Source organism: Chelonia mydas, chromosome 8 (genome assembly GCF_015237465.2).
Source record: "Chelonia mydas isolate rCheMyd1 chromosome 8, rCheMyd1.pri.v2, whole genome shotgun sequence".
Lineage (NCBI taxonomy): Eukaryota > Metazoa > Chordata > Testudines > Cheloniidae > Chelonia > Chelonia mydas.
In genome coordinates this window covers 7,303,151-7,324,086 of record NC_057854.1, presented here as the reverse complement: position 1 = coordinate 7,324,086, position 20,936 = coordinate 7,303,151, and the positions used below count along the sequence as shown (strand labels likewise).

The following is a 20,936-nucleotide window of genomic DNA, read 5'->3' as shown; positions in this document are numbered from 1 at the left end:
GACATCTGCCCCTTCCCACTGCTGAGCCTTTAGTGCCAGGCTGCCAGGTCTCAAAAAGGCCCATTGTTTTTGAAGTCCAACCCCATGGTAAATCCACAATACTTGGTGTCATGGGGGACGTGGCCCCTGACAGGCAAAGAACCTTTCCCCATCCTTCAACAGATAAGAGAAACAGAAGAGGCAGGTGGTAAGGGAAGGGCTCTCTTTGTACCAGGAACTAGATACACCACTGCAGTCACACCGTATCAGCCTGGCTTCCTGAACAACCCATTAGCCTTGGCAGCCCCAGCTACCCACACCCCTTAATCATGAGCGCACTACACTGAAAAATAGCTGTCAATGGGCATTTGGGCTTTACAGTAAGCCAGAAAGCCAAGCTTCTTAGGATCAGGAATCTGTGCTCTTCATCCAGTACTTGGGGCTATATAATCTTATATTGGCTCTGGCCTCTGCATTGAGCTCAGAGTAGGATTATGGTGAGATAATCATGACAATCCCATCCACCCTTCATCTCCACAACATCAACAATTCTTCTCCCTCCTTGGCCCTCAGGCCTGCTCACTCTTGCCAATTCAGATACTACTCTTGCCAGCCTGGCCTGGATCTGCCAGCTTGGCTGCGAGACTCACATCAGAGAGTCTCCTGGCTCCTTTCGAAATGCTGTTGACAGATGAGAGGTAGTGAGCCAGCCGGGGCTGCAGCCAGTTTCCCAAACCTAAGAGCAGCAGCAGCAGCAAGAATATACGCAGCTCCCCCTCCAGCAGCCCAAACCATCTTCCGGTTAGCGTCACTCCAAACCTGCTCCCAAGAGAGGCACGGGTCAGTACAGTACAAGTGAATACAGGTAGTGCAACAACCTGACAAAGCAGTGGGTAGGAGCCTCTCAACAGGTGCTCTAGTGAGGGCAGAATGGTATTCGCTCACTTACCCAATTAAAGGGAAGTCGTTGTTTTAAGAAATGCAGTGTTGGTGAGAGGGTGGATGCGGCAAAAGCTTCCCCACAGAGCTCTGCTTGGAACGGTTGGTGTTAGGCCCAGTCTGGCCCCCTCTGTTTTGTGGTGGGCAGTGTTAGAGGGGTCTCTATTCACCACTGGGTGCCTCCTCGAGGCTACGTATGGGGAACAGCTCTGCCCAGTTGGACGCCTCCTTCAATCATTCACGCTGACACCCCTTCCCAAGCTTCAGGAGTTGCAGTGCTCCCTCTTTACAGCTCGGGGCTCCAGCCAGGTCAGTACAGTGTCCCTTTCTGGGGTAAAGTCTCACCAGACTGCCTGTCCAGGTATTGTTCCTGGCCATCCTTTACCTCAGAGCTATACCCCTTCCCCAGTGGGCAGTAGGGGAACCTGGGCCTACCCACTACTCCAGTTCCACCTCAGGGACTCTCAAATCAGCAGTCAAAGACAGCACTATCCCAAACCTTGCTGCCTTTTCCCTGAGCCTTTTCCTACTCCACCCCATCAGGCTTCTAGGTAAACCCCCCTCCTTCAGGGCCAGGATCCCAGGCTGCTTCTGTCCCTGCGGGTTTCCTCCTTTGCCTTGCTAAGCTCAGAGAGTGACTACAGTCTTCTGCACTGCAGCCCTTTTCTGTCCTATCTTCCTGACCTCATACCAGCCCCACCTGCTCAGCTGGGTTCCATCCTCAATTAAGGACTGCTTATCAAGCCTCATTATCCCTCAGGGGTGGCCTGTCAGACTAGCATGGGGGTGAATACCCCATCACAGGCAGAAATGCAAACCCAGTTTGTTCTCATGTCTGACTGGAGATGGGATCTGAAACTAGGCTCTAGAGGGAGACAACCAGGGTTCCCCCCCAGAACGGCATGAAATTCAAGTACTCTAAAGCCAATAGAACTAGGAACTAAAAGATCTTGGCAGCCATAGAGCATTGTGTAGAAAGGATGACCTCAATCAAGCAGGGGCTGCTTGGCATATGGGGTGAAAGACAAGGATGCCTGATGAACTCTATGGTAAGGCCAGTGCTGATCCTGTCTCTCTCCCTGTACCATTGTTTATTATGTAACACCATAGTGTGTCTAGCGATACAGCTGGGACAGAAGATGGACACAAAGTAAAGCTGTATTGTCTAAGGCTTGGTCTACACTTAAGTTAGGTTGACAAAGTTATGTCAAAAAAGAGATATGAAAAAAAATCACACCCCACACCAATGTCGGTATGCTGCCCTAAACTCACTGTAGATGCAGCTGTGTTGTTGGAAGAATGCTTCTGTGAACACAGCTACCACCCTTCAGGGAGGTGGCGTTCCTACACAGATGGAAAAACCCCTTTTGTCTGTGTAGGCTGCCTTTGCACTATGGGACTAGGCTAGCACAGCCATAACATACATGTACCCTAAAAGGGAGCAGGGCGGAAGGAGGCAGGCCATGAAGAATCCAGATTCCAATGGTTTTAGACTAAGTTCCACCAGTATAGTTCTGATGGAAAATACCTCACTCCCCTCCACCCACTAACTGCAGCCTAGTCACTGTTGCATCTTGTTTCCAAGCAACTTGCCAAAAGGAGAGGAAAGTGCCCACCAAGGCTACAAAGAGTGACAGCAGCTGGCAAGGGTTCAGATCTCCACCTCGGGGGCGTGGGTAAGGGTAGGTCGTGGGGAAGGAATTTTCTTAAAATAAAGGCAGCATAAGAGTCCCTGCCAGCGAGAATGCAACCGCACTGCCCAGCATCCTCTCACTGCATTGTCATCTTGTGTGTAGGGAGCGTTGGGATGGGTTCTTCCCTAACCCAAAGGCCACACTGGTGACAGGGGCCTCAGATTCCCCCTCCAAGCCTTTTCTTCAAGATCATCCTCCCTTCTTTCCCAGCACCCATGATCCACATCCAGCCCAGATGACCGGGGAACAAGCTAGCGACAGAACTTCAAAGAGACAGGGCGGGTTGTCTGCTGCAGCCAGGTGAGGCGGGATCGCCGGAGTGGAGACAGGAAGACTAAGGCAGCATGCCGCTGTCCTTTTAAAAAGCTTTAATAGCAGCACAGCAGCGAAGAGTACAGTATATAAATCACCGGCAGCTATAACAGCCTGTCAGCATGGAGCTGTTCATTACATTCACTTAGTGGAGAGTGCCCTCTGCTGGCCCCCCCGGTTCCCATGCAGGGAGCAGGAGCAGGAACCCCTCCCTCGTATCCTCTGAGGAAACAAACTTCAAGTGAAGGAAATTCCACAGCTGCGATTAAGAAATCCTTCAAGCATCAACACTAGATGAAAGGCCAGTTTACCAACTGCTCAAGCACTGATGTGAGAGGGGAGCACAGGCTGAGGATCAGAAGTGCTGGCTGCAGAACGAAGACATTCCTGCCGAGGATTGTGTAGCGGAAGATTTTAAGATTACATGAATTTTAAGATCACAGCACTGAAGAGCTGATCACATGGCACAGCACAAGCCAGCACCATGGAAGTTCTCATGCAGCTCTGCCAATGCATGCCAGCCTTCACCTCCAGCACCCCTGCTACTCCAGCCCTCGGGCGCCTCCTCCATCTGTGCCAATGTATCCCAAGTCTGATCTTCAGTACTCCTGCTCCTCAAGCCCTAGCTCTCCCTCTTCCCCCATCTCTCTGCCAAGGCACCTGATTTCCAGCTCCTACACTACAGCAGTAGGGCAGCTCTGTTTCCCTAAACAAACCTCTCCGCCAGCAGCCATAGAGCTCAATCCTGCAAGGCGCTGAGTGCCTCCTGGGAGCTGCCGCGGCCTCACCTCTTACTGACTTCAGTGAGAGCTGAGGGTGCTGCACACATGGAACAAAAAGACTGCTCCGAAGAGCTTACAATCTAAACAGATCAGAACCCTGCCTCCCCCAATAGGCTCTGGAGCAGCACTGGAGAAGACTTGACTTTTGCCAGGAAGCGTGAGAGGGGGAGGCAACCACTCAGAGCGGCAATGTTGGCAAGAGGTGCTTCCACATCAGCTCAACTCCTCTCTCCACTAGGGGTGCAGCGAAAGACAACGGCTATCGCGTCAAATAATCCGAGAGCCAAACACAAGCCGCCCAGACTGACGACACGGGAAGGAAAGTTCGACGTGTAATAATAGCAGACACCCCTTGGCCCCTGAATTGCCCTCTTCCTCCCAACAGTTTTGCATTCAGAAGGTTCCAGACTCTCAACCCTGCTCTCTAGAGAGCCCCTGAGACTCTGCCTTGTCACACTCCCAGCACTGGGTGGCACAGTCCTCTGCTCACAGGCAGAAAAGGGAGGATTGAGCCCCTCACTTTGTCTCCAGGGGCAGAAGTGCATGGCTGTTAAAGGCCACACCATTTGTGCAGAGAAAGTAGGGGGGAGCAGAGAAGGTCAGTAAGGCTACAGCTGTCCTTCCTCTCCATTGGCTCCTCAGGGCTTGTAACACCCCAACAAGCTGGCACCGAAATGCTTGCTACTAGGATAAGCAGTGTCCACTTCACAGATCAAATTCATAGAGTAAGAGCAGCAAAATCTCAGTAAGTCATTGAAGATCCATCCCCTGCCCCCATGATTGTTCCACTCACAGCCAGCGCTGTCCATTGTGTCACGAAGATACAATCCCCACCATGCAACAGGGCACTCCCCACTGACCAGGAGCTCCCTAGAACTTACCACCTGACTTCTACCTGCTTGTTCTAGTCCCAGAAAGGCAGGAGCCCTTTGAAGACAGCTGTTTGAGTAGTCCCTAATGAGCCTCCTGGCCTTTTCCTGAGTGATTACAACCAATACAGAATCCAAATCATCGCTTCCATTGTGCAATTCTTGATTATTCACGTAGGTTGCCCAGTTTCCTTTGAATCTTCTCAAGTCTCTACCAAAGCGGCTGCGGAGAGGAGGCTGTCTATTGATCAGTGTCACTGGCTGCGACACAGCAGCGAGATGCACCATCTTTTTGGTGGGAGGAAGGCTGGGGAAACCTCAGCGCACAACACACTGTGGCTTAAGCTGAGCTGAGAGTCCACGACCCCTTCACCCCTGTGCCAAGGCAAGGAACAAAAGACAAAACACTGGGACCTAAGATTCAGTCACTTCCTCTCTTCCTCCAGCGTAAGCCACAAATGGAGTCTCTCCCTGACTCTGCCCTAGAGCCTTGGGATTTACAGGTTAGACTGACCGAAGTCCACACACCTTTGCTGCATTCACTCCAACCGTAAATGACCAGGCACTAGGGCAGGGCGCAGCCAACTGAGCTGTTCTAGAAGGCGATTTCTATTCCAGGGAGAGTCCAAGCAGCAGCAGCTACAGCCAAACCAGAAAATAACACCAGCTCCCAGGGCCACATGTTGTGTCTCTGGTATCTGCATGGCTTCCTGGGAGACTGCCTGCCCCCCCTGCATCACCCTTACAGAGTCAGGTGGCAGATTCTCATGGGCTCCACATTCAGCTTGCCATCGCTGAAGCAAGTGCTGAAGAAGGGGCAGAACCTGCGTGCGGCAGCCTGGTGGAAAGTGAAGAGGTGGGTCATGTCTTCAGCGTCGTAGAAGGCCACCTTCCCCTCTTTGCAGTCCAGAAGGACCCCTACCTTCTGGAGACAGCTCCTCGGGGCAAGGCGCACCCATGGGGTGGCAGTGGCCCAATACTCCGTCCCATTCCTCAGACGAAGTGCCCAATAGCCATTCTCAGGGCACAGCTTGACCTTGGCTGCCCGGTCCACGGACTCTGCTGCCACCCCCAGGTCCCACTTGGTCTTGCTGCCCACCCAGACCTCCCAGTAGTGGCTCCCGCTGTCAAAGGACTCGGAGCCCAGCACGTTCACACACTGCTGGAAACGCTTGGGGCTGGTGCAGACAGGTTGGCGCCTGTCGCTCTCTGTCACTGCAGTCAGGTCTTTGGAGAAGATGAGGTTAGGGTGGGCTGATTCGGGGTCAAATGTCAGCGGGGCGGGAGCTATAACAGAGTTAGAATTTGTCAGGGCTTTGCTCAATGTTTTTCAGTCCAGGCGACTTCCCCTCCCTAGGCGCTCCTCCTCTGCCCACCTCCCCACCCGGACATTTCCACCCCCGAGGACCCTGCATTGCGTCACACTCACCAGGGTGGACTGACTGTAGCATTTGTCTCCAGAAGATGTATTGCAGGGGGCCGCTGTACCGCTCTCTGTGGTGCTCTATGTCCAGGGCAGGCTGTGCCTCCACATGCACTGGGGGCCTGGGCAAGCAAGAAGGGGCAGGAGTAAGGCAGGATCCAGACAAGGAGCCAGCTGTTTTTACAAAGCCATTAGTAAAAGAGGACTTGGACTGGGGGTGTTTTAGGAACGAGGCCTTTGTGGGAGGCCAGGGACCAGAGCCAGTGGACTTAGTGGGGCAGGGTACACACCAAAAGGTTGGGGGGTGGTTACATCCTGCCAAGGAGATCGAACAGGAAGTCACTCTGAGGGCAGAGTGATTAGTAGATACAGAGTAACCTCCGAGCTGAGACAGTCTGCTGTCCTATCTCCCTGCTCCCCTACTGGCTGAAATGCCCTGGAGAAGGAAGGTGCAAGCCCCCCAGAAGCCTTGGGCCAAATTCAGCAGAGATGGGCATGGTGCTGTGGCTGGTAAAGCAGAGCAACATGCACTGGTTCACCATTCGGCAGGTATGCAAAATGAGCACGACTTACACACCACTGACCATGTTCTCAGCCCTACTCAGGCTGATTCTGGCTGCTTTGCACTGCCAAAGCAGCCTCCTGCTGCAGCAGCTCCTTCCCCTCCCCACAGCGCACAGTGCAGGGAGTGGGGAAAGGGGCACAAATGCCCCTTTGGGGCCAGTGGCAGCTGGCATAATTTCAGACCTACCCTAAGGTTGCTCTCAGTTGTGCCTTGGAGGTGAGCCTAGAAACCCCCAGGATCTGAGAGCAGCCAAGGTGGCTCAAGTTCAATTTTGCACCTGCCCCCTCTCCTCTGAGCTATGCCAAGCACTAAAAGGCTGGTCCCAAGGGGGCAGAGAGAACAGTAAAAGCAACTAAACAGGATGTCACGGATTCACAGGGCCATCTATGTCCCAGCCTATACCCAAGTCCCTTGGGAGTGATCCCTTTAGGGTGCCACAGGGTCAGCCCCATGGCCTCCGTGACTCTGACACTGGGTCTTCAGGTGCCAGCGATCCCTCTCTATGGCTTCCTGCAGCAAGTCCTGTCAAGCCAGACTCCTGTGGGAGGCCTGCCCTTTACCCCTTCAGGGCGCAATGCTCTTAGTGAGTATTTGCGGTGACACCTGGCAGCCTTTTCAAAACAAGGTAACAATTTATTTGTCTCCTGACCTCCAGAATCTGAAAGTACTTGGATCAGCACAGGGAAGCAAAGGTTAAGCCAGTATTCAGACTGGCCAGTGCCAGGGCTCCCTGTCTCTGCCCCTTGGTCTCTGTCCCGGGTGAGAGCCACTGTGTTTCCGGTAGCTCAGCTTTTCACACAGCCACCTGACACCTTTCCCCTTGTTCTCCAGCTTGGGGGCCTTTGCTCTGCTTCTTTGCAGAAAGTGGGAGGGAATCGTCCTTCCTCTTGGCCTTTGGTCACTGGGTGTCAATGTCTCGGCCACTAGAGTTTCCATTGTTTGTTCTGGATTCTCCATTCACACATGTAGCCTCTATTCAGTTTGTTAATGACTCTGGTCTCCAGCCAAGTGGCTACAAGTCCAACACCTCATCCCTTTCCTTTGCAGTCAGTGTATAGCAGCATAAAACACAGAGACAACAGGGGTTGCATAAAAATACAAATATCACACACGGCCCTCCAGTTTAGCTTGTACACCCTGTTATTTGATGTAACAGTTCTCCACTTTTCTTGATGTGTAATTCATGCTCACTGTACGCAGCCAAACTGGTACCTGTGACTCCATTTTCCCACTTCCACTATAGCCCATGCTTCCATTGATTCTAGCCCCAGGAGCCCAGCACTTCTACATGAGAGCATCTGATGCTCGTTGGGGGATGGATCCTTCTCCCCTGGTCTGGCTCCATGCCAATGGTCTGCTAGACAATTAGCCATGCTTTAAAAACTAAAAAGATAACACCTCTCTTCCCACTGTCCCCAGCCAAGGAGGGGAGATAAAAGCCTCATGAAAAGGGAAACAGCTTGTTTAATTCCAGACACGTACTTGATAGCCACGCTCTCCACCTGCAATGAAAGGCAGAGAAAATTAACAATCACCATCCTTAATTCGTAAAGCTGCACCAAACAAATTAACGACCCTTTTCCCTGCCACCACATTCAAACACAGAGAAGATAAACACACCAGTCCAACTGGACCCCAACAGGGGATGGACATTGTGTATATAAACCAAGGTTGTTTTACAGGGCTAGGGGATGAGGACGATGACTCTGAACACATCTAAGATGCCTTAGTCCAAGGGACTGAGAATTAGATCCAGAAGAGTGGGAGTGAGACACAAAATTGCAGCTGTGTGTCTAATAAAGAGTCAGTCTCCAGAGAGGTTTCACTCGCTCATTAACAGTCTCTCTCTCTCTCCCTTCTCCAGTGTACTTTCATTTGCCTCTTACAGTTTGGGACTGATTTCCTTCTGCTCACAGGATTTTTTCTATAATTGAGATGGGAAGAAAGATTACATGATTACAGAGATGGGCTCCAATGGATACAGCTGGCTCTGGGAATTTGAGACAGGTAAAGGCATGTGCTTTATTATTAAATAAATTAAGTGTACCTTTACCTACCTGAAGTCACCAGAGCCTGCCTTCATTATCTGGGGCTCCTCACCCCTCTCCCAGTACAGGAGTCAACCTCTTCTCACCCTCTCCTGCACCTTGCCAGTCTGTTCTCAACCTGAGCTTCTGCAAAGACAACAGTGCCAAGGATTTCCCCATTCCCCTTCCATCTACTAACTTGGAGATCTTGCCATTCACAATGGGGAGGGGTGGGGGGCATGGCTGCCCATGGAGACAGGGAATGTAAGTGTGCTTTTGACCCCACAATCAGAGAGGAGCGAGTTGCCTGGGTGCTCCAGCTTTGCTTTCATGGCCCCATTAATGCTTTCTCTGCAGCCCATCAGTGCTAGGGAAGGGAGTGCCATTGAAGCACACTTTCCCAGCAGCGGCTTGCTCACTCACTCACCTTGGGTGCCAGCTATTCACAGTTGCCAAGAGCAATGACAGATGATGATTTCTTAGGACATGAGCCTTGGCAGATCCAGCTCAGCAACGCTGCTCAGCGCTGCTCCTTTCGCCCAGCCCCAGGATCCCCTACATGTCTCCCCAGTACAGACCACATCTTAGTAGAGAACTTGTCTTAGTAGAGAAACTCCTCCCCTCCCATTCACAATCACAAAACATCCTTGTGGCAACCTCTGCAACTGCTTACACGGAAAAGTAATTTGGAAGAATTCAAATGTATTTTAATGTTTCTATGATGTCAGTTAGCAGATGGAAAGAGAGGGAGGAGGTCACCTCTTGACCAGACAGCAGTAGCTTGAAAAGCACTGGTCTAGAGCTATCTGATGTGGGGGACCGGCAATTTTTGCCCCCAATGTGTGCGCAGACCGGCAGCTGATGGCACCGGTCCGCGGACCACCACTTTGAGTAGCACTGCTCTAGACCACCCAGAATCTGTGGATCTCAATTTTGGACTGTAGATCTTGCCCTGCCTTGCTGCTTCCCTTTCAGATGTGTAAGCCTAGAGTCCAGGGCAGTCCTACGGCACAATACAATTTCTTCTGCTGCTCTCCAACTTCCCGATTCAGATTTTGAGCTCTCCCTACCATGTATCAGCATCCTGCTATCATCCTTTGCCCTCCTCCCCAAGCCTCAATGCGTTAAGAGCTGGCTGAGCAATCTCACCTCCAGCAGTAATGAGTCTCCCGTCTTGTTCAGGATTTCCTGTATGTGCTCAATGTTCTTTCCCAGCTCTGAGATCCCCTCCTCCAGCTGCATGATGTCCCCACGCAGCCTCAACAATAACTGCTCCTCCTCTTTGGCCAGCTCCATCAACACAACTCTCTCCTTTTCCTCCAGGATTTGATGAAGTCGCTCAAATTCTGCCCGAATCTTAGAGTTCAGCTCCCCAGAGGCTTTCTGAGCAGAGGGAAATGCCATAAAAGACACAGTGAAAAGGGTTGCAGGTCCATTTCCTATAGGGTTTCAGAAATCTCCAAAACTATGGGGCAGAGGAAGGGAGATAAAAATAAAAATGAAGGGCTTTAGATCCACATGAAAAAATACCTCCTCCCACCCTACTCTCCTGCTGGTAATAGCTTATCTAAAGTGATCACTCTCCTTACAATGTGTATGATAATCAAGTTGGGCCATTTCCAGCACAAATCCAGGTTTTCTCACACCCCCCCCCCCCACCCCACATTGTAAGGAGAAAACCTGTGTGTGTGAGAAAACCTGGATTTGTGCTGGAAATGGCCCAACTTGATTATCATACACATTGTAAGGAGAGTGATCACTTTAGATAAGCTATTACCAGCAGGAGAGTGGGGTGGAAGGAGGTATTTTTTCATGCTTTGTGTGTATATAAAAAGATCTTCTACACTTTCCACAGTATGCATCCAATGAAGTGAGCTGTAGCTCACGAAAGCTTATGCTCAAATAAATTGGTTAGTCTCTAAGGTGCCGCAAGTACTCCTTTTCTTTTTGCGAATACAGACTAACACGACTGTTACCCTGAAACCAGTGAATAGTCTGGAAGGCTAATGTCAATTCCTTTTTGAATTATTTTTTTCCTCTAAGTCTGCCACTCCGGATTTAATTAAAACCACTTCTGAGCATCATACTGATGTGATCCCACTGACATACAGCTTCTGCTCACACAGCTAAGGCTTGCTACCTGTATGTACAATGTTTGGAACATGGGTCTATGGTAACAGTAACACATCAGCTATGAATTGAAATGGTCGCATGAGTCCAAGTTCTTTGTGGCCATTATACACTTCTGGGCAATTTGGGGGTGGGCTTTGATGATCAGTGAAAGTGCAACAGCATCCAAAGGCATTAGCAAAGGGGCTAATTTCACCTGCTTAGACAGAGTGGATCAGGGATGCACCTGCTTTTTAGATGGATTGTTTGGTCCAGCAACTGCTACTTTTAGTCATTCCCAATAACAAGACTAAAACCACAATGAAAAGAGATAAATCCTGTTTCAATTAGTCTGTACCACACTATTTTATTTACATCTCTGTATCCATAATGTTAATGCCTAGAGGCGCCCCCGTCACAGAACTGTATACCGCCATCACACAGTAGCAAACACAGTCCCTGCCCTAAAGTACTTACTGTGATGTTATATCCCATATTCTTCATAGGAATATGGTTATGATATGAATATGGCCTAAGATATATTTTATGCAAGATGGGTCTTGTAAGGTATCACTGGAAAGGTTATGATTTACTGAATGTGATTATCCAATCTGTATGCATGCATGCATCATTTCTGTATCTAAAGTTAGGAATATTGACTATGTAACAATTACAATTGGCTGTGTATTTGGGAGACACCCACCAGACAACTAGCCATCACAGCCTTGATGGGCCATTAGGAAGAAACAGTAAGACTGTGAAGATACTAATCTCTCTCCTTCCTGAGAAGCAGCTGTGACACTATCAGGTCAGGTGGTCCTGTCGCCGGATACAAAATACCACCTTGGACACTGCTGGTACTTTTCCTCTGTAGGGGGGATGGGGATCAAAAAAACGTTTCCTGCCTTAGATAAATCCTTTTTAAGGCTGGGGAGGGGGTTAATCTAGACTCTCCTCCATTGCCTACCCAAGAAGAAAGACTGCTGAAAGTACCTGGAGGGACAAAGGAACTAACCTGAAGGGAAAGGCAGGGGTGAGTCCAGACTGAGACGGGGGTCCAGTCTGTAAGAAGAAATAACTGGAACTCTAAGCTACAGAAACTCTGCAATTTACCTAAAACAACATTTTGGGTGAGAAATTACTTCTTGAAACCAGTCTCTAAGATCTTAAGCTTAGTATGCGTGTTTTGTTTTATTTGTTCAGTAATCTGCTTGGTTCTGTCTGCTATCCCTTATAAATTACTTAAAATCTGTCTTTTGTAGTTAAACTTATTTCTTGTTTATAACATAACCCAGTTTGTGAAATTCATAATTTGAGGGGTGGGGGCAAGAAGCTGTGCATCTCTCTCTTCACACTGAGGGAGAGGGTGAATTTTTATGAGCTTGTACTGTGCAGATCTGTCTACACAGCACAAGACAATATATCTTAGGGTATGCACTCCAAGGGAGGTAGGCACCTGAGTTCTGGGACAAGTCCCTTAAGCTGAGTCTTTCCAGAGCTGATCTCAGTGTGTGTGTCTTTCTGCAGCTGGTTGTAGCCCTGCCTGCATGAGCTAGAGGAGGGTTAAGAGTCTGACTGAGTAAAACAGGATAAAGGGGCCCAGGCTGGCGGAATAGGCAGGCTCAGTGGTATCCCAGTACATCAGGTGGCACCTTAAAGTGGGGGGCAACCTATCACACTTACTATGCAAGCATATGATGAAATATAGCAGGTGGATACAAACAGGTACTAGGTAACAATGAGACAATTATGGGCAGCGTGATAAGCTGTGGTCATGGCACACCAGCCACCAGGCCATTGCTGAGCATTTTGCCAGCTCTGTGGCAGAAGTCTAATCCACAACGCCCAGCCAGTGACTTGCTCAGACCACCAGAGATGGTTATTTTTACATTTTGGGATGCAAAAGAGCTCGACCAAAACTGAAGACTCTCCTGTGAAATCAGCACACGGGGCCCTGAAGGATAAGGTGCATTAAAGTGAATGTGCCCAGGCAGAGTAGGCCTGAAGCTTAAATGGTAAGTGGGTTCCATAAGGATGGTATTCTGAGTGCCGCCCCCGCCCCGCCTTTACAGAACTTTTCACAAGGAGATTATTTTCTCCAAAGGAATTTTGTACACTGTTAAAGCACCACCAATAAGCATTTGTTTTCTGTACCAGCTGACTTTAGCTTGCAGAACACACAGCTTTGCTGCAGGCTGACATTTAGGCTATGTCTACACTGCAAGTGTAACAGTGGCATAGCTGCAGCTGCATCATTGTAGAGTAGACATTTGATGGAAGGTTATTTTCCGTTGATCTAATGCACCCCTCGAGAGGCGGTAGCTAGGTCAACAGAAAAATTATTCCATTGACCTAGATGCTTCTACAGTAGGAGTTATGTTGACCTAACTAGGCTGCACAGGGTGCAAAATTTTTCACATCCCGGAGCAATGTTGCTAGGTCGACCTACATTTTAGGTACAGAGCAGGCCTTATTCTACACTGAGTGGCTCTTTGGATTAAGACTCAAAATGAGCAGTGGGTGGCAGGGGGAGGGGCAAAACCCAGCTGCCTTTGCAGAAGTATTTAATTAGAGAAATCAATGTAATATAGCCAGAGAGGGGATAGAAGGGAAGCCTTCCCCCAGCCCTCCCTGTTAGAGGCACCACTGGAACCCTGCTTTGGGACCACGTAGATGCCACTAAGGTTCTCAGAAGTAAAGTCACTGAACTAAGCTTTTCAAATTACCTCTTTGAACTCAATTACCTTGTCTGAATTGCTTTGACAACAATCTGGGAGTAATAAGAACATAAGACCAGCCATACTGGGTCAGACCAAAAGTCCATCTAGCCCAGTATCCTGTCTTCCAACAGTGGCCAATGCCAGGTGCCCCAGAGGGAATGAACAGATCAGGTAATCATCAAGGGATCCATCACGTCGCCCATTCCCAGCTTCTGGCAAACAGAGAATAGGGACACCATACCTGCTCATCCTAGCTAATAGCCATTGATGGACCTATCCTCCTTGAACTTATCCAGATCTTTTTTGAACCCTGTTATAGTCTTGGCCTTCACAACATCCTCTGGCAAGGAGTTCCACAGGTTGACTGTGCATTGTGTGAAAAAAATACATCCTTTTGTTTGTTTTAAACCTGCTGCCTATTAATCAACTTACAGGTCGTAAATTCTAGACCTAGGTTAACATTTTCAAGAGGGCCTAAGTCTCAAAATTAAACTTGGAAAATGTGAGTTGGTCTCATAAGTCACTTTGGAACCTTTGAAAATTTTATCCCTAGTCTGAGGTCCTCAACTGCAGTGGGGCTCTGGGCTTCTGCATTTGAAATGGTAACTCAGACAGAGGTGTGTGCGCCATCTCTGAGTAATTAATTCCACAGGTTAATTATGTGTCAGGTAAGACATTGCTTTTTGTCAGTTTTAAACATACTACCTTTGAGCTTCACCAAAAATGCACCTATTCTTGTCTTATGAGACGGGGTAAACAGATGCACTCAATTTACCTTCTCTGTAGCATTTGGTATGCATCTCTCGCTATCCCTCATCTCATTTGAACAACTCTACATTTTCAAAAAGAAAAGGAGGACTTGTGGCACCTTAGAGACTAACCAATTTATTTGAGCATAAGGCTTTCGTGAGCTACAGCTCACTTCATCCGACGAAAGCTTATGCTCAAATAAATTGGTTAGTCTCTAAGGTGCCACAAGTCCTCCTTTTCTTTTTGCGAATACAGACTAACACGGCTGCTACTCTGAAATCTACATTTTCAGTCTCTCCTGGCCCCTAACTGTTTTCCTTGCTGGTCTCTGAACTCCCCTGCCCCTCTAGTTCTGCTATATCTGTTTTCAGATGAGGTGACCAGAACTGAAGGAAGTATTCCACATGAGAACACACTGTTGATTTATAACAGCATCACAATAGTCAGTATTATTCTCGCCCCCATTATTTGGTTTGTCTGCTGCAACAGACTGAATGGTGGCTTTCACTGAGAGGTCCATAATGAGCCTTGCAGCTTTTTCCTGAGTGATTACAGCTAATTCAGAATTCAAATTATTGCTTCCATTGTGCAATTATGGCTACCTTGCATTTGTCAACACTGAATATCATCTGCCATCATGTGGCTTGTTCACATAGGTTGTCTACGTTCTTTTGAAGCTCTTTCATCTCCTCTGATTTACATAATTTTATGGCAACCACAGGCTTTGCTACCTCACTGCTCACCCCTTTTCCAAACCGCTAACCTATGAAACAGCACTGGTCCTAGCCTGGACCCTTCGGGCACCCGCACTGCTAATCTTTCACCATGGCACAGATTGATCATTTGTTCCTACTCCTTTGCAGTCTGACTTAGCCAGTTTCTATTCACAGCAGAACTTTGCCTCTCACTCCATTATGATTTGTATAAATTTTATATATATATATATATATATATATATATATATACACACACATATATATACACACACATATATATAATCTCTCTCAGCAATCTTAGCTAAAGCCACAAGACACACAGACACTGCTGATTGTTACCCAATGAGCTATTTATACGCAACTATAAAGGTATGCCCCAAATTAAACTATCACATGGCTTAGGGAAATCTGACAGATCCTTTGGCTCAAAACGTAGCACTGGTGAGGAAAAGCTCCGATATATTTTACTAAGGTTCAGGAGCCTTTAGCTGGCTTTGTACACTCGTCTGTAATTACCCTATGGCTACCTCTTTACGCGCTTCAATTACAGTTATTCATCTTCCCTCCTGCAAAGACATCTCAGCAGATCAAGCGTTACCTTGACTGGGGAGCTGTTTTTTGCTGTCTCCGCAGTATTTTTACTTTGCTGGTTTTAATCTTTTGCCCATAGTCTAACAACGATACTTGGCACAAGACGACAGTGACAGTAGGTATCTGCTGTGAGCCTGCTTATTGGTCAGGTTGTTCAAGGCCCCAGATAACTCAGCTTTTGATAATATTCTATTTTTATTCTTTTCTCCAGGTAGAAGAGCTCTGATTATACCCTGCCTGACCCTTACTCACCCTGCAGGCAAGCTTGTAGCAGCAGCAGTGTGAAGCATAGGGCCAGTACATTATTACAGGGGGCTCTTGGGTGTGCAGCGCCTCTACCAGTAACCTCCCAGTCTTCCCTTATCCAAGTGAATGGCATTGCCATGGAGCCTACACAAGCGTAGCTGGGAGAACTGGCATTACCGTCAGACTGCAAATATCCTCCTCCGCCGTGTGCTTCATTCGCACAAAGTTCTCCATCTCTCTCTGGTGAGCTCGCAGCGCATTTTCAAGATGTTTCTAAGAAGGAAAAATAAAAGGAGACCATTTCACTACTCTGCTGTTTTACATAACATAAGAATGGCCAGACTGGGTCAGACCAAAGGTCCATCTAGCTCAGCATCCGGTCTTCCAACAGTGGCCAATGACAGGTGCCTCAGAGGGAATGAGCACAACAGGTAATCATCAAGTGATCCGTCCCGTCTCCCATTCCCAGCTTCTGGCAAACAGAGGCTAGGGACATCATCCCTGCCCATCCTGGCTAATAGCCATCGATGGACCTATCCTCCATGAACTTATCCAGATCTTTTTTGAACCCTGTTACAGTCTTGGCCTTCTTGCCAGAGGATGTTGTGGAGTTCCACAGGTTGACTGTGCATTATATGAAAAAATACTTCCTTTTGTTTTAAGCCTGCTGCCTATTCATTTCATTTGGTGACCCCTAGTTCTTGTGTTATGAGAAAGAGTAAATAACACTTCCTTATTTACTTTCTCTACACCAGTCATGATTTTATAGCCCTCTATCATCTCCCCCCCTTAGTTGTCTCTTTTCCAAGATGAAAAGTCCCAGTCTTATTACTCTCTCCTGATATGGAGACCATTCCATACCCCTAATCATTTTTATTGCCCTTTTCTGAACCTTTTCCAGTTCCAACATATCTTTTTTGAGATGGGGGGACCACATTAGCATGCAGTATTCAAGATGTGGGCATACCATGGATTTATAGTGGAGTAGCCTACATGTATGGCACTGACTCCAGAAGGGCAAGTAGCAGCTGTTTAAATCAAAGACTACAAAGACATAAGGCAAGAACAATCAACCAGCCAACCTGAGGTATATATTCACGAGCCAAATTGACTTTTTACATACATGTGAATCCAGTGGGTTGGGGAAACTCCAGACTCAGGATACATAAGAGCTGGAGATATAAGTTTGCATGGGGTTTAACATTTGTTTGTTTTGAACTCTCTGGGGCAAGGAGTCTCTTATCACTTGTTTGTACAGCATCTAGCATAATGGATCCCTAATCCTGGATGGGGTCCCTACATGTTACAAACAATAACAACGTGTGATCAATGTCACAAGGCAGCAACAAGTGAGCAATGCAAGAGAAGCAACAGCACAAAAGCTAAGCTACAGACTGCAACTCGCCAGGCGCTAGAGAGAGGAATAGGGAACGAGTCAGTAAGAGAAGCAGAGAGTGTCTTCATCATGCTCTGCCCAGGTGAAGGATGTGTATGTGGTTTCATGGTTGAATGAACCAGCCTCAGAGAAGTGGGTGGGTAAGAGACACGTCAGATATCGGCTCTATGCTGTGCTGAAGCATGACTGATGCCTTCTAAATAGGCATGCCCACAGCCACTCACCTGCATTTTTCTCTTGTGGTCCTCTGAGCTGCACTTCCGCACCTTCTCCACAACCCCTGACACCAGATAGTGGGGGCGAAAGGTGCGGCTGGAGAACTCCCTTCGACACTGGGGGCAGGAAGCCACACGGGGGCACCTGCCCCAGTAGCCTTGGATGCATGCCCTGCAGAAATGGTGCATGCAATCCAGCATGACAGGGTCACTGAAAAGCTCACAGCAGATGGCACAGGTCAGCTCTTCCCTCAGACTCTGCTCCTGACTCCGGCCAGCCATTCCTGTGTGCACACACACGGCACACTCCTGGATCTCACATAGGGGTCAGAGTGACAAACATCCGGCCCCCCTTTTCCCCCCACCCACGTACTCTGGACATCTGACCCTCTCCAACACCTACCCTGACACTCTTTCCACACTACTTTGGCTACACATCAGTTGGTTAGAGGGTTTATTGCCAGACTCAGTGCTAGAGCACGAGTGCCCAGAAACCACGAATGGGCCCCATGATCTGCAAACTCTCTGTGCACTGTCCTCTCTATGGGTTTCTAAAGAGACATGTTTAAGTTTACTTTAAGTGGAGCGAAGTCCAGGCAAGGGGTCATTTCCTTTAAGCTGGGCTGAGTCTGTAACTTTCACTTCCCTTAACTTCAGCAACAATTCTCAGAGGCTTCTTTGGGAAATTAACCCTATGGCCCCAACACAAGCTGGGGGTAGGAGATGCAACCCTGAGTTCAGGGAGGCCTTCTTCCAGCTGTTGTAGGGTGCACTCCTTATCTCCAGCTAGGGGAAAGGAAAGCGCTCACCATCACCGTGAAAGCTGGGCAGGTTTCTACAGAAACCACAGCGATGGAAAACATCCACCTCCCCAACTTCGCACAGCGGCTCCTGCCATACCCTCCACCACCATGCATAAAGTCTTGCACGCTCCTACCCTGCCACAGCTGGCCCCCCAACCCCTTAATTCCCCCCACCTGCCCCCCACCCCACCGCCGGCCCCCGACCCCTTCACTCCCCCCACCCCTCCCCCACCGCCGGCCCCCGCCCCGCCCTGCCCCCGGCCCCTTCACTCCCCCCACCACGCCCTGCCCCTGCCCCCCACCCCACCGCCAGCCCCCGCCCCGGCCTGCCCTGCCCCGCCCCCGACCCCTTCCTTCCCCCCACCCCACCGCACCGGCGGCCCCCGCCCCACCCTGCCCTGCCCTCGACCCCTTCACTCCCCCCACCCCTCCCCCACCGCCGGCCCCCGCCCCGCCCTGCCCTGCCCCCGGCCCCTTCACTCCCCCCACCCCCCTGCCACGCCCTGCCCCTTCCCCCCACCCCACCGCCAGCCCCCGCCCCCGCCCCGGCCTGCCCTGCCCCCGACCCCTTCCTTCCCCCCACCCCACCGCCGGCCCCCGTCCCCTTCCTTCCGCCCACCCCTCCACCGGCCCCCCACCGCCGGCCCCCGACCCCTTCCTTCCGCCCACCCCTCCACCGGCCCCCCACCGCCGGCCCCCGACCCCTTCCTTCCGCCCACCCCTCCACCGGCCCCCGGCCCCTTCACTCCCCCCACCCCACCGCCAGCCCCCGCACCGCCCCCGACCCTTACTGCTCGGGGCTCAGGCGGCGCCTCCCCACCGCTCCCGTCCTCCGAAGGTCACCCACAAAGCACGGCCGAGGGCCGCTCCGCGACCCGCCTTCCCCGGCGAGTGACACCGGCCTACACCAATCGGAGCAGAGCTGTGCAGGCCACGCCGTCGCCTATTGGCCAGCAGCCTGCCCCCGCCAGAGGGGGTGTGTGTGTGGTGTCCTACCGCCCAACGTAAATCCCGCACGGCCAGGATCCGCCCCCTGTAGCCCCCCTCTGCCCCCAGGACTCCCCCCCCCCCGGCGCACAGCACCCCGGCCCCCCCCAGCCTGCACCTCAAGGGAGCTGGTTTCAGTTCCCGTCCAGCCGGTGGCCCTAGGTCTGCCAAACCCGGGCTGGCCTGAAGTCTCCAGGAATTAAAGATTCCTGAGAAGCGCCTTCCAGGGCTGGCAGGCGTTATTCTGCAAAGACCTGCCCTGGTTTAAGCTCTCTGTCCCAAAGCCCTGGCTGCCTGCATGCCCCCGACGAAGTGGGCATTCGCCCTGGAAAGCTCCTGCTCCAAGACGTCTGTTAGGCTGTAAGGTGCCTGGAGGACCTGTTAACTGGGTTCGCAAGGCCTAGAGGGCGGTGTCAATCAGGGGAGAAAATGGCCCTTCCTCTTGAAATATGCTCCCTGGGCCAGAGACCTCCTCCCCAGTTCGCTTGCCACCCCCCGAATCGCTCCACGCTATGGTATCGCTGGCACCAAGCACTCAGAAACAATGAGCCCCAGAAGTCACGAGAGTAAAACGAAACACGCTGGGTTAGTTTTATTCGCCTTCTGGATTTTAACCCTTTGAAGAGTCATCTTTTCAAGTTTGCTCCACAACCACAAGGGCTAGAAAGTTTGATTAAAAAAAGAAGAAAAAAAAAAAAAAATTGACAGTTTCATGTAATCACCTGACATCAGGACCTGGGACTTTCAGAAAGACACCACATAATTCAAATATTCATGATCTAGCCATAGAGTAAAAAATTCTGAACTATTTTAATTGAATACCTTTCGGATAATGATTTTATCAGAGGAGTTATTTATTATTTGCATTCCCCTGGTGCCTCAGGACACTAATCATAGACCAGGACCCTATTGTGCGAGGAGCTGCAGAAACAGAACAAAAAGCTGGTTCCTCCCACAAGGAGTTTATAATCTTTATATGTCAAGAGACAACAGATATAGGGACAGACGGGGCGTACAAGTAAACAATAACACAATATTTGTCAGCATGGCAGGCAGTGCTCTCTGCACATTAGCAGCCTAAACATTGTCAAGTTTTTGTAGGCATCATGGCATACGCCATCTGCTCACAGACACTCACAAACGGAAGAGGTTAAAATCCCTTTCAGAAATTACTTGTTGCAAATGGAAAAGGAGTACTTGTGGCACCTTAGAGACTAACCAATTTATTTGAGCATAAGCTTCCGTGAGCTACAGCTCACTTCATCGGATGCATAAAGTGGAAAGTACAGTGATGAGATTTTATATATACACACAGACCATGAAAAAAATGTGCATTGTAAGGAGAGTGATCACTTAAGATGAGCTATTACCAGCAGGAGAGTGGGATGGGGGGAGAGAAAACCTCTTGAAGTGATAATCAAGGTGGGCCATTTCCAGCATATTTCCACATTATCACTTCAAAAGGTTTTCTCTCGCCCCACCCCACTCTCCTGCTGGTAATAAATCATCTTAAGTGATCACTCTCCTTACAATGTACATTTTTTCATGGTCTGTGTGTATATATAAAATCTCATCACTGTACTTTCCACTTTATGCATCCGATGAAGTGAGCTGTAGCTCACGGAAGCTTATGCTCAAATAAATTGGTTAGTCTCTAAGGTGCCACAAGTACTCCTTTTCTTTTTGCGAATACAGACTAACACGGCTGCTACTCTGAAACTTGTTGCAAATGATTTGCTCAGCTCTACTGGTCCCGCGCGCTAGTCAAGTGCTATACTGGAGAGCAGCTCCACATAAACTTGGTCTTCCATTG

At 49.7% G+C, this 20,936-nt stretch overlaps 1 protein-coding gene across 3 annotated transcripts; it reads right to left on the bottom strand.

Annotated features, from left to right (window-relative positions):
• Positions 1-2,965: 2,965 nt before the first annotated feature.
• LOC102937308 (zinc-binding protein A33) lies at positions 2,966-19,537 on the bottom strand. Of its 3 annotated transcripts, none has more exons than XM_037906842.2 (7): positions 18,928-19,537; positions 17,343-17,617; positions 15,900-15,995; positions 9,740-9,973; positions 8,046-8,065; positions 6,005-6,120; positions 2,966-5,862 (listed from the first exon to the last, which is right to left on the bottom strand). In XM_037906842.2, the coding sequence occupies exons 2-7, from the start codon at positions 17,613-17,615 to the stop codon at positions 5,318-5,320; spliced, it is 1,284 nt and encodes a 427-aa protein (XP_037762770.1). In that variant the 5' UTR covers positions 17,616-17,617; positions 18,928-19,537; the 3' UTR covers positions 2,966-5,317. The 3 variants fall into 3 exon arrangements, with proteins under 3 accessions (XP_037762770.1, XP_043408975.1, XP_007071551.3); XM_043553040.1 differs by having other exon boundaries at positions 19,242-19,537; XM_007071489.4 differs by lacking the exon at positions 18,928-19,537 and adding an exon at positions 18,143-18,327.
• Positions 19,538-20,936: the final 1,399 nt, after the last annotated feature.